We start from the raw sequence: 12,524 nt of genomic DNA, 5'->3' as shown, positions 1-12,524 counted from the left end.
TCTTAAAAGAGCCGTTTTGATTAAACACACAACGAAAAGGACTGTTTATTTCTTTTTGGCTGCTGTCTTTTTAGGTTTTGCTGCTTTAGGTTTCACCGTTTTGGGTTTGGCTGCCTTTGCCTTTTTGGGGCTCTTGGCTGCTTTCTTAGGAGTCGCTGGTTTCTTTGTCTTCTTGGGGCTCTTCGTCGCCTTTTTAGCAGCGGGTTTCTTCACCTTCTTCGGGGATTTCTTAGCGACGGGTTTCTTCACCTTCTTCGGCGATTTCTTAGCGACGGGTTTCTTCAACTTCTTCGGCGATTTCTTAGCGACGGGTTTCTTCAACTTCTTTGCAGTTTTAGGCTTCTTAGCGGCAGCGGTATTTTTGGCTTTAGAAGCCGCTTTTTTCTCGGCCAGTTTCTTGTTGAGTTTAAAGGAGCCTGAGACGCCGATTCCTTTAGTCTGGACCAGGATGTCATTATTAACGAGACTCTTGATGGAGATCTTGATGCGGGAGTTGTTCTTCTCCACATCGTATCCACCGGCAGCGAGCGCTTTCTTCAGGGCGGGGAGGGAAACACCGCTCCTCTCCTCGGATGCGGACACAACCTCGACGATCAGGTCGCGGACGCCTGGTCCTGTTCTTATGCGTTTGGCTGCTGGTTTCTTCTCGGGCGCGGGTGCTGGAGCGGTTGCTGGAGCGGTTTCTGCCATGATCTCTACCATGGTCTCTGCCATGATCTCTGAGTGAAGCTGGACACAATCTGACTGTGATCAACAATGAGCCGCATTTAACCGCAGCATGAGAACCGTGTAGACTCAACTCTCTCTCTCTCTCTCTCTCTCTCTCTCTCTCTCTCTCTCTCTCTCTCTCTCTCTCACACACACAGCTCCTCCGGAGCTCCTTCGGACGGTGTGTTTTCTCCGCTCATGTTTGGAGCAAAACAACATTGAACTTTATTTACAGCCCAAACATCTGGAACGTGTGGATTCACGTGTAACAGATGTGGGCTAAATCTGGGCCGTCACTATGTTGCTGCCTGGGTTGGCATGTTGATATTTGTTGTTTAAAAGACACTTTACATAAGTGTCCATATATTTAGGCCTACATGTGATTGCTGATTATCGTTCATGGAAGTGTTCGTGCGATTTTCACCATGTGTCTTAATTTAGTTTACAAAGAACTTTCGAGCTGCTTATTAGATAATTGTGGTAACTTCTTAACATATGATGTTTTCATCCGGAAATACAGTTTGATGTGCACTGAGAGGCAATTTAAAACTGTAATTCAGGCAATCCCACAAGCTCTGATCACTTTAGTAAAAGGCATGTTAACATACTCTGTGGTTATTCCTCGAGAGCCCACGTTAATCATAGATGCATACAATTTCTTTGATAAAAATAAATGTAATAATACATATACTTCCCTTCACCATTCAAGAGAAAACATATCTTCCAGAAATTTAGCAGCAATTGTTTAGTGAAGATAAGAACCAGTTACCTTTCTTTTCCTATTTCACCGAAGGTAAAAGAAGTTCACTTCAAAGTGATGAATGAGATTTATCCATGTAACAACTTATTGCATCAAAGATTTAATATGTATATGTGAATGTTTGTACTTTCTGTAATTCTGATGTTGAAACGCAGAACATCTCTTCTTCTCTTGTAATGTAACCCAGACCTTCTGGGATGCTTTCCAGTATGTACGATACACAAAATATCCCAATTTTAACATATGAATGCATTAAATTTGGTCTTCAAATGGAGAACAGAACAACTGAGTTTGGAGTGAATAATCTGATTTTAATGGCAAAATATTTCATACACAAATGTCGATTTCTTAAAACATCCCCTGTCTTTAATGCCTTTCTAAATGATATCATTCTGTATAAACAATCCCTGAAATGTTGCAAAACAAAAAAAGCCCTAATTTGTCATGAATACTTATGCAAACTCATTCCTTAGTGTTTACTGCTGAGTCTCTTGGTCTCTTTTCCCTTTATTTATTTATTTTTGTTTGGTTTTATTTTTGGAAAATGTATCAATGTTGTACTCCATGTTCAATTCATGTTGTAAGATTGACTGAATATGTTTGCAATGTGCCTTGTTGTATGTTTGATATATGAATCTTTAATAAAAAAATTAAAAATAAAAAACTTTCAAGCTGCTTATATGTATGTGTACAAAAGGCTAAGCTTTAATGACCGCTGGTGCCCACTGCTGGACATTCAATTTGTTGCACTTTAGGATAAACGTATTATTTCTGAATCACTTGACTATCATTTCTGCAATTTCATTGGTTTAGAGATCGGGAGAACTGAATGTCAATCAAAGAGCGTTCATGCCCAGGCATGTAACTAAGTTGCTAAATTCTGTGGCAGTTTTGTAGTGATTTCCGTGCTGATCTGGGGCCTCATTTATTGCGTACGCACAAAACAGGCCCTGAAAGAGGCGTACGCCACTTCCGACGCATAAGTTGTGATTTATAAAAACAAACTTGACGGGAAAATTTGCGCACCTGCACGCAAACTCTGACCCATGCGTACGAACGTTTTGGAGATGGAGCAGTTTGGCGACACCGATGGTGAGCTGGAGTTAAATGTCTTTTTGGTCACTTTTAGACAGAAAATCTAAAGAAAATTAAACATATACAGAAAGATAATACAAATTTCACTCACCAAGCTGTTACATGAAACAAATATCCATCCCTTCTTAAATGTCCGCGCCAGCGAGCGCGTTGGGCCGTTTAGTGAAACTGACGCAGTTTAAATAAATAAAATAATGATTTAAACTATGTTTTGCTTCTGATATAAACATTTAGATTAAATATGCCATTCAAATGAATGGAGTTAAACACTTAAACATGAAATTATTACTGAGAAGTTACAACATTTTTATATTCAATCAATATAAATATTTGTTGTGGATGCGATGTTTTTTTTAACACTTTTCCAGTGGCGTGCTGTGTTTTAATGTTTTAACCACAGAGATAATTGCTTAAATCATGATAATACCAGATTGTCTGAGAAAATAGTTTCGTGCAAATAATGCCCAAGGCCTATCTGTTTCCATTAAAAATATAAATCAATTAAAAATACAATTCGGCCAGTGGAAAAGATTGAGAAAAACTTTCTCTGAAATGTATTTTACACTATTTGATTTATGTATTCAAAAACAAGGCAAGGATAGGCAACTACTTGATTTGTATTATTTTTATTAAATAGTAAAAATCAAATAGTGTAATTTTATTTTATTTAATCAAATAGTGTAAAATACATTTAATCTTTTCCACTGGCCGAATAGTTTTTTTAATTGATTTATATTTTTAATGGAAACAGATAGGCCTTGGGCATTATTTGCACGAAACTATTTTCTCAGACAATCTGGTATTATCATGATAAGCAATTATCTCTGTGGTTAAAACATTTAAACACAGCACGCTACAGGAAACGTGTTCAAAAACATCGCATCCACAACAAATATTTCTATTGATTGAATTTGAATATAAAAAATGTTGTAACTTCTCAGTAATGATTTCATGTTTAAGTGTTCTCCATTAATTTGAATGGCATATTTAATCTAAATGTTTATATCATAAGTAAAACATAGTTTATATCAGAAGTATTTTATTTATTTAAACTGTTATTTGCATCAGTTTCACTAAACGGCCCAACGCGCTCGCTGGCGCGGACATTTAAGAAGGGATGGATATTTGCTTCAAGTGACAAGTTGGTGAGCGAAATTATATTTGTATTATCTTGTATTTCTTTAGATTTTCTGTCTAAAAGTGATCTTCTGCAAGACACCAGTGCAGAGCTATAATGAAATAGAGTCAAAATTTTATTAAAATCAATGAATCTATCAAACTCCATCATAATCATATCATAATGATAATTCAGGTTGATGCAATTTGATTTATTGGGTGATGTAATAGGATAATTTAGAAGTTTTTCATTTTAAATAGTTATTGCTATTTGGGCCAGTTGGTGTCGCCAAAACACATACTCTTCTAAAAGAGTGCGTACGCACGGTCAAGAGCATCCTTACGGTGCGCACTTATCTACGCCTAGTTTATTTTTTATAAATCCCGATATGTGCGTGGAAAAATGCGTACGCATATTTCTATGCCCATTTTGTGCGTACGCAACGTTTATACATCAGGCCCCTGGTCTATACCTATTGTGCCTGCTATGTGCTATTCACTTTAACACAGTTGCTAAAATATGTTACTTTGCACATTCATATCACAGTCCTGCAAAGATGACAGAATTTACTCACATTACTGTCCTGCGGCAAAACATGAGAGCAGTTTTAGACCAAACATGGTGACTGAGTGCAATGGGCGCATCAGTGAATGAGATATTTTGCTAAATAAAATTATCCTGCCAGAAGAATTATGCGATAACTTTATTAACTTTATTATTTATTTTTCCATCTATATAATCTCAGTGAGCTTCTGTGAGGGTTTACGCTTGCGCAGTAAGATGAATGTAGCATTTTACGACGCTTCAGTGTAGGCTATTCGAATTAGTTTTTTTTTCAATTGCTAAAACACAATTTCTGAAACCTTGCTCCTTTTTCTGAAAACATTAAACACGAAACCTCATCTTCAAGCACTATTTACAAAACCTCTGACTCCTCTTGCAAAATGAAACTTTCGCCTCAAAACAGTTTTACCTGTGTTCAAAATCAAACACTGCTCTCAAATCATAGACAAAGTGATCAAAATGATATACACTATCAAGCAGTAAACAATACACCAAAAAATAGAAAACACATTGTTCAAAACATATAGTTCTCAAAAGATACAGTATATGGACTGCTATTCTGTTTGTAGACTTGCCCGTGACACCTTACTGTACCATCAAAAAGTTAATTTGTGACATACTGTATGACTGCACTTGATAAAAGGAAATAAAAAGAAAAGTAAAAAAAAAAAAACATATAGTTCTAATGGAGAAGTCAATTTTTAATCTCAAAACAAATATCATATTTTTCCGTCATTGTCTTTTGATGAACGAAAACATGTTCTATCATAGTAGCTCAAAAGTGATCAGAAATTACTACTCTGCTTTGCTATTTGCAATTTTTTTTTTTGTTCTTCCTCCTTGTATCTTTACAGTACCCTGCATCTCACAAACTTGTCCTTTGTCTCTGTGATACTGTAATACTTGTTCTTTGTTGATATGAACCTGCAACCAGTCGAAATATATTCAGCAGTCAGTGCTGTTAACAAATGTAAAGCACAATGTTCAGGGCCATACAATTTGTTCATTTACATTACTGCTTTACTGCGTCCACTTATGTAGGCTGAACCTGTTCATGCTTGTTAGCACTTCTACTAAGTACTTTTTTTTTTTTTTATGTACTACTTTATTAACACTATATGGTGCCTTTCTCCGAATTACTTCTTTGCAGGTTGTAAAGGTTCCACTCCAACTTCAAAATGCTTCTTCGAGTGACCATCTCTGAACGGGACATTCAACAAATTACACTTGACACTGTCCCTGACACTGAGAAGCAAACTGCATGCAGCTAAGAGACAGTTTTGATCTTCAGTATGAGGATAATGATTTTCATGATTTTTGCAACCTTACTTAACTGATCTGCCCAAGGACGAGGCAACGCTGAAAATCCTGTTCAGTCCCTCTGATACATTTTCAGACTCAAGTTTGGATATTGCAGTATTGCCTGCATGTATCACATTCTCCATCAACATCGACTCAAATCAGCAGCTGTGTCTCAGAGATAAAACAGAGTCGTTCACATCCATGGCCTGCTGCCTTTTCGATCCCCACTTTCTCATATGATGTTGAGCTGAGACTAAAGCATGGTAACAAGGCTTACAGTATATATGGAACTCTTCTGACAATGTCTCGAGACATGCAGACAGAAATACTGGATAAACTTGCTGAAGCAGTGTTTGCTTACAAAGCTTACCTTACAGACAAAGAGAAAATCAAAAGTGTGGCTATTGCACTTGTTGAAAAACACCCTTGTCTGAAAGAGAGGGGATCTGCAGCTGGGTGGTATGGTTGGAAATTAAGTTTGACGTGGAAGATGGGAGATGCTAACTAAGAACTAAGAGATGCAGGTTGTAAAGAACTCAAAGTGAATTCTGCAAAGAGAGGTCTAGAGGGACTCCGAGGACAGCTAAACAAAGTGAAGAAGCCAAAAAGGTCTGAGACAAACTTTCTCCTCCCAGATCACCCTTCAGGAAAAGACCAGAAAACACTGGAACACAAAAGGGAACTGATGTGCCAGGAGATGAAAAAGAGGAGTCCAGACATGAGTTAGGGTTAGGGTTAGGGTTGTTGCTTGGAGGCAATACCATACCATGCATAGAGGGTTAAGTGATTTCTAAAGCAAATAAAAATAAGCATAGTATTCATTTATTTTTTACTGTGTTATATTGATAATTCTGCTTTGCAGTTAAATAAACATCGTTATAAAGACTCGGAAGTTAGTGGTCATTGTTATATATTAGTGGACATTGTTATATTATATATATATATATATATATATATATATATATATATATATATATATATATATATATATATATTACTGTATAATACAATATGCTATTTCTGCTTCTAAATAAATGTTCAAATTATATAGAATCCTCTGCATATGAAAGAACTCTGAAATGAATCACAATAATTCACTTATTCATTCCGGGAAAATGCGGGAAAATAAAACAAAGAAATTGAGTAGATGTGGGGGATGGTAGTTGTCGATGGGCGTGATTAACATTTCAAAGCTTCTGATTGGATCGCCTTCAATTCAGTGAATGTTTAATGTGACCAATGAAATCGTTCTATGGGTTGGTCCAGGAAGACTCACAATCACAGAGCCTCGTTCTTCCCTTTGTAAATTAGCATAGAGCAGCGCATAAAGCCCGCCTGCAGTGATTCAGCTTTATTGGTCTCTGAGTTTCTCTGACTGAATCATCATGCCTGAACCAGCGAAGTCCGCACCCAAGAAGGGCTCGAAGAAGGCCGTCACTAAAACCGCCGGCAAGGGCGGAAAGAAGCGCAGAAAGTCCAGGAAGGAGAGCTACGCGATCTACGTGTACAAAGTCCTGAAGCAGGTTCATCCCGACACCGGGATCTCCTCCAAGGCGATGGGAATCATGAACTCTTTCGTCAACGACATCTTCGAGCGCATCGCCGGTGAAGCGTCTCGTCTCGCTCACTACAACAAGCGCTCCACCATCACATCGAGAGAGATCCAGACCGCCGTGCGTCTGCTGCTGCCCGGAGAGCTGGCCAAACACGCCGTGTCTGAGGGCACAAAGGCTGTGACCAAATACACCAGCTCCAAGTAGAGGAGTCAGCTCAACACACAACACAAAGGCTCTTTTAAGAGCCACACATATTATCTGTGAAAGAGCTTTGATCATTCACTGTTTTCTCATACCCAAGTAAAAGCTATTATCCATCTTTCTGTGTTTATGCTGTTAAGCATCAGGTTTAGCAGGTGAATAAGTTACAAACCTTTCTTTAAGATGAAATATATTCACTCTAACAACATAATGGCTTTGATCTTCAGCTAATGTAATTAAGTTAAAAACATTTTCAACATTTAGCTTTGAATATTGTTTTTCTGCACAATCAGCTTTGTTTTACAGTAGCAGAAACTCTTCTGAGGAATACTCTCAACACTATTGTTGATCCTGTAGAGGAAGATGATGATGTGAAACTTGTGCTCCAGTAGTGCTGGGATTTACAGACATGATCATATCAACATTCACATCTTCCTCCACCAAACACAAACCACAGATCAGATTTCCACTGTGAGTAACATTTATTATGAGCTTCATAATGAAACCATTATGACACTTTATTCTTTTTTCGTTGTTTTATTTTCTACCCTTTTTTTAATTCAATTGCTTGTGTGTTATGTGTATGACTATGTACAGTTTCTATTTGTCCTGTAGCCTCTTGGCCAGGTCATGTTTGTAAATGAGAAGTGGTTCTCAAACAGTTTACCTGGATAAATAAAGGATAAAAAAATAAAATAAATAAAAAATTACCCGATGCTTCTCTTTTAGTCTCTTAATCAAGCCAAAAAAAAAAGAAAAAGAAGAAAAAATCATTAAATTATTTAACAAAGTAATTTGATTATAGTCTTGATCAGAGGCAAGTTTTGCTGGTTCAACTCTTTCTGAGTGTTTGAGTCTGTTATAAACTGCTGTCAAATACATTTATTTAGTTTGTCCCCGAGTGTCTTTAAAGGGAAACTGTCAACAAAGATTTGAATGATGAAATGCTTTCAAATTATTTAATTACAGATACTAAAAATATAAAGATGTATTATTAAAATATGACTGAAACATTAAGACATTGTTTTTGAAATAGATGATGGTTTACAAATGTGAAAAAACAAGAAAAACAACATAAAAACGCTTAATTTCAACAGTTATTAATTTATACAGAATAAAAGTATGTTATGTATGATTAATAATACTCAAACAAGCAAACTAGAACAAGCAACAGTATCATTGTCAAGCTTTCACTACTGAAGAACAGACTAACAACATGAGGTTATGACAAATATAAAGCTTATAAGAACAAACTACAATATTTTCAAACCATGTTAAAGGACAAATAAATGCTGACAGAACATTCAAACGTGGACAGAATTAACTCTTTAACATCAGATTGAAGTTTCTTCCTCTGTTACGGCGTACTGACTTTGTTCTTCAGCACATGAAACTGAAATACACAAAACAATTGATTGCTTCAGTGAGGGAATATATATATATATATATATATATATATATATATATATATATATATATATATATATATATATATATATATTATAGAGAGAGAGAGAGAGAAAGAGAGAGAGAGAGATCAGACAGAAGTTTTACCTCTCGCTCTGTAACATTTGTAAAGCAGCACGACTGTCGCTAGCAGATACGGAGAAGCGGCCAGAAGAGAACTGAGGATTTTGAGGACAGAAATCTGACCTGAAAAACAGAAACACAAGAACATTATTGAGCAACATTACAGAGCTCTGAAGGGCTTTCAGAAAGTTTCTCGAGGAACCCAAAGTTTGTGAGTGAATATAAAAGCTTTGAAATATTTTCCCTTCCATCTCATATTATTCCACCACCATTTCCCTTTTACAGCTCTGTATTAAAGGAAGAGTTCATTCAAAAAAATAATATCCTGCCAAATTTACTGACATTCATGTTATTCAAACCTTGACCTTTTTTTAGGCATTTACCCAGAACTAACTAACTTTCTGTCAAGATTCTCTCAAAGTTATGAACAAACGTTCTTCCTTCCAGTAACGTTAATAAAATGTTTGTTCAAAGTTATCTGGTTTTTAATAATGTTTTCAAAACATTAGCACAAAAATGTATACGTTTGTTTTTTAAATGTTTTAGTTGGACGTTCATCGAACATTTTTTAAATGCTAACATTAATGCAACTCGTTTCAGAATGTTCATACATTTAAAAATAACATTCCCAAAATGTTTGCAGAATGATAAAAAATGAATGTTTCCTTCGTTTCAACGTTCGTATAGCCAAGAAAAAAAGATTTTAGAACATTACATTATTTTTATTTTATATATTTTTTTGCTAACTTAGTGGGAACATTAGAAAATAGGCCTATTTGTTGTTAGCTGGGTACAGTATTGACTTTGCTTTGATCACTTCTATAGTTCCTTTTGTTTTCCAAAAATTATGTTTCTTCAGAGTATAACAAGTTGAATCATTTAATCCATATAGAAGTTAAGCAATTCAGTATTTTAATGCAAAACTGTACCTGATGATACACTTGAATCCTCAGATTTCCCTGTGCACACTACAGTCTGGATCGTGTGGTTGGTGCTGACGGTGTTGTTGGCGGTGCAGGTGAGTGTAGCGCTCTCTGCTGGATGGAGGCTGATGTTCAGGTTCTGTCCAGTCCTGGCCGGATCTCCACTCCAGCTGTAGGAGGGATTCGGATCACCGGACGCCAGACACCGAAGATGAAACACACACATGTTTTTTGACTCCAGCAAGGAATTATTGAGCTCAATCTGTACATCTCTGATGAGATCTGGAGGAGAATAATATACTAAAGTCAATTATATTTACATTTTGAAAATAAAGGTTATTTTGGTGTCTATGGTTCCATGAAGAACCTTTCACATCCATTGATACAATGGATGTACAAAAGGTTTTTTTTATTTTATTTTTTATAGTGGAAAATAGTTCTTTACACTAGAACTGTTCACTGGAAGATTCTTCTATGACATCACTATGAAAATTCACTCTTCGAATTAATTTTAAAGGTTGGAGCCATTGTGTGTATTGGGATGGGTTGGCGCTGTGTTCTGCCACAAGTTTACTTAAGACAGGGGCTAATTAGTGCAGGTGTGGCGCACAGCGAGGTGCATGGTTTTTGACCGTGAGACACGGCGTGTAATCATTGAGACTGACTTGAGTTAAGTTTTATTTAAGAAATGTTTCATTTTTCGTTATGTTAATAAATGGATTGGCATATCCGACTTTAAGTTCAGACTTTTGAAAGTTTATTATTTTTACCTTATTTAATTATTCAAGCCACAAGGAAACAGCACGTCGAAAACACGCGTGCAAAACAACTTAAATGTGCACCAACAGGAACTATTTAACTTCAGCTAAATTACTATAGACTTATTTAACTCCAGTTATTGAATGTGTATGTGTGTTTACATTAACAGCATTGACAGGATAAATATAAAGTAATTAAACTCACCATGAACATGCAGCACAATGACTTTTGTTGGAAGTTGAACTGATTTTCCTACTGCAACAATAGAGAAGCTTCCAGAATCCTGGAGTTTCAGGTCTTCTATTGTTATACTAATATTGTCCTTATTCATCTTTAACCTTTCATGAAATAATTGAGGATTCACCCGTTTGATCTGATCTTTTTCATACTCAGCAAATTCAGTTCCATTATATTTCCACTGCACTGCAAGACCTTCTTTTGGATAATCAGCAGTTAAATCCAGCGAGTCTCCAACAGCTTTGTGCACCTGAACATCTGGATCAGCTCGTGACCCTACAACACACAACAAACAACTCTGGTTACAAATCATTGCAAAAACATGTCATATTTTTCTAATTCAGCATAAATTAGTTTGGTAACAACATCATCAGAACCAATGAGAAAAAGGGAACAGAGATGGCAAATGTTAAATAAACCATCAAAAGAAGCTCACGGCATTTGAGGTGAGGGTTTATCATCACAGACCATCTCACACTTCTCATTCACTCTTATCTTCTTAAGAACAGAAAAAGAAAACAGAGATATAATAACTTTATTCCCTCCAGATTTCTGAATTTCAGACTCTAGCGCATGGCCTGTAATGGTTTGTACTGTATATTTGCACAGAGACTCGTGATCTCTGGCTGTATTTTCGGCTCATCACCCCTGTGTCCATCCGCGCTTTACAAAGTGTTTCACATCCCCTCCTCCACTGCACTCTTGCTCTCTATATTTTAATTTGATTTATTTACTCTCCACCATCACCTCAACAGCTGCCTATTATTTTATAAATGTTGCACATGTGAAAATATATATTCTTCGATAGCAATGAATGACAAGTGAACTTAAAACATTTTTTCATTAATGCTGGTTGCAACAGAATAACGGTCTGTAACATTTGGCCACATTCTGTAAAGATAAGGCTTGAGGTTTCCTGAGCTGAACTTTTCTCTTTTCTCACAGATGAAACACAGATAAGACTTAAACAAAACATGCTTGATCATTTACCTCATCAATGGAAAGCTTATTTATTAATCTCATATATCAAATCTCAAATAATTGACCTATGTGAATGGTTTTGTGGTCCAGGGTCACATTTAGTTACATCGGCCTATTTAATAAACAGAAACATAAATTTCATTTATTTTAAGTTACTACATGTGATATGACACACATAGACCTATGGATGCATATAAATATATATATATATATATATATGAAAATGAGAAATGGAACCACAAGCAGTTTTTTACATGCATGTTAATTTCCTATACAAACACAAATAAGGAAGTGTATTACAGCCGGTTGAGACATTAACTGAGATGTTTCTGAAGATACTCACCCTGGAGAAGGAAAAGCAGGAGAACTGCTAAAATGGAGCAGCGGGACTCTTGAAAGATGTTCATGTCCGGACGTTTAGACGACAGACTGAGGCATCAGAGAAAGACAGAAGAGAGAAAACGACTTCCTCAGTTGTTCACGCAGAGTTATTCATCTCTCTCAGTTTGTGCACATTTGTCCACTGCTCTGTGGCTGTTCTGACACTAACAATTGTGTAAGACATTTAACAACACAAGAGACATTTAAGTTTCAATTTTGTATTTATTTATATAGCACATTTAAAAACAGCAAACATGGCTGACCAAAGTGCTGAACAAAACACAAGATAAAGAGACAAGGACAAACCACACATTCATGACAAAAACACACAATGAATTAAAAGCTAAAGAAAAAAAAAAGTAGGTTTTAAGAAAAGATTTAAAAATAGTTAAATACTGAGCCGATCTGAT

The 12,524-nt window shown here is 36.2% G+C and overlaps 3 protein-coding genes across 3 annotated transcripts; 1 reads left to right on the top strand and 2 right to left on the bottom strand.

The window, feature by feature from the left end:
- Positions 1-45: 45 nt before the first annotated feature.
- LOC311080168 (histone H1-like) lies at positions 46-690 on the bottom strand (the record flags this gene model as incomplete). The annotated part of the gene is made up of 1 exon (XM_084109962.1): positions 46-690. One exon carries the CDS (start codon positions 688-690, stop codon positions 46-48), a length of 645 nt encoding a protein of 214 aa, XP_083966088.1.
- Positions 691-6,912: 6,222 nt separating this feature from the next.
- Positions 6,913-7,354, top strand: LOC311080187 (histone H2B-like). Its single transcript, XM_084109981.1, has one exon. It carries the CDS (start codon positions 6,932-6,934, stop codon positions 7,304-7,306), a length of 375 nt encoding a protein of 124 aa, XP_083966107.1. The 5' UTR covers positions 6,913-6,931; the 3' UTR covers positions 7,307-7,354.
- A 942-nt stretch (positions 7,355-8,296) lies between these two features.
- On the bottom strand, positions 8,297-12,210 carry LOC311080164 (uncharacterized protein). Its single transcript, XM_084109953.1, has 5 exons — positions 12,077-12,210; positions 10,720-11,028; positions 9,763-10,038; positions 8,858-8,956; positions 8,297-8,696 (listed from the first exon to the last, which is right to left on the bottom strand). The coding sequence occupies exons 1-5, from the start codon at positions 12,138-12,140 to the stop codon at positions 8,638-8,640; spliced, it is 807 nt and encodes a 268-aa protein (XP_083966079.1). The 5' UTR covers positions 12,141-12,210; the 3' UTR covers positions 8,297-8,637.
- Between the last annotated feature and the right edge of the window lie 314 nt (positions 12,211-12,524).

This window comes from Abramis brama, assembly GCF_963993115.1.
Source record: "Abramis brama genome assembly, chromosome: 3".
NCBI classification, from domain to species: Eukaryota; Metazoa; Chordata; class Actinopteri; order Cypriniformes; family Leuciscidae; genus Abramis; species Abramis brama.
The sequence above is the reverse complement of the archived record's forward strand: the minus strand, read 5'-3'. Positions and strand labels throughout refer to the sequence as shown.

Coding starts and splice junctions, on each gene's coding strand:
- LOC311080187 (XM_084109981.1), top strand. CDS start 6,932: ATGCCTGAACCAGCGAAGTCCGCACCCAAGAAGGGCTCGAAGAAGGCC.
- LOC311080164 (XM_084109953.1), bottom strand. CDS start 12,140: ATGAACATCTTTCAAGAGTCCCGCTGCTCCATTTTAGCAGTTCTCCTG. Junction 11,029..12,076: donor CCTGCTTTTCCTTCTCCAGG/GTGAGTATCTTC, acceptor TGTGTGTTGTAG/GGTCACGAGCTGATCCAGAT. Junction 8,957..9,762: donor GGATTCAAGTGTATCATCAG/GTACAGTTTTGC, acceptor TCTGTTTTTCAG/GTCAGATTTCTGTCCTCAAA.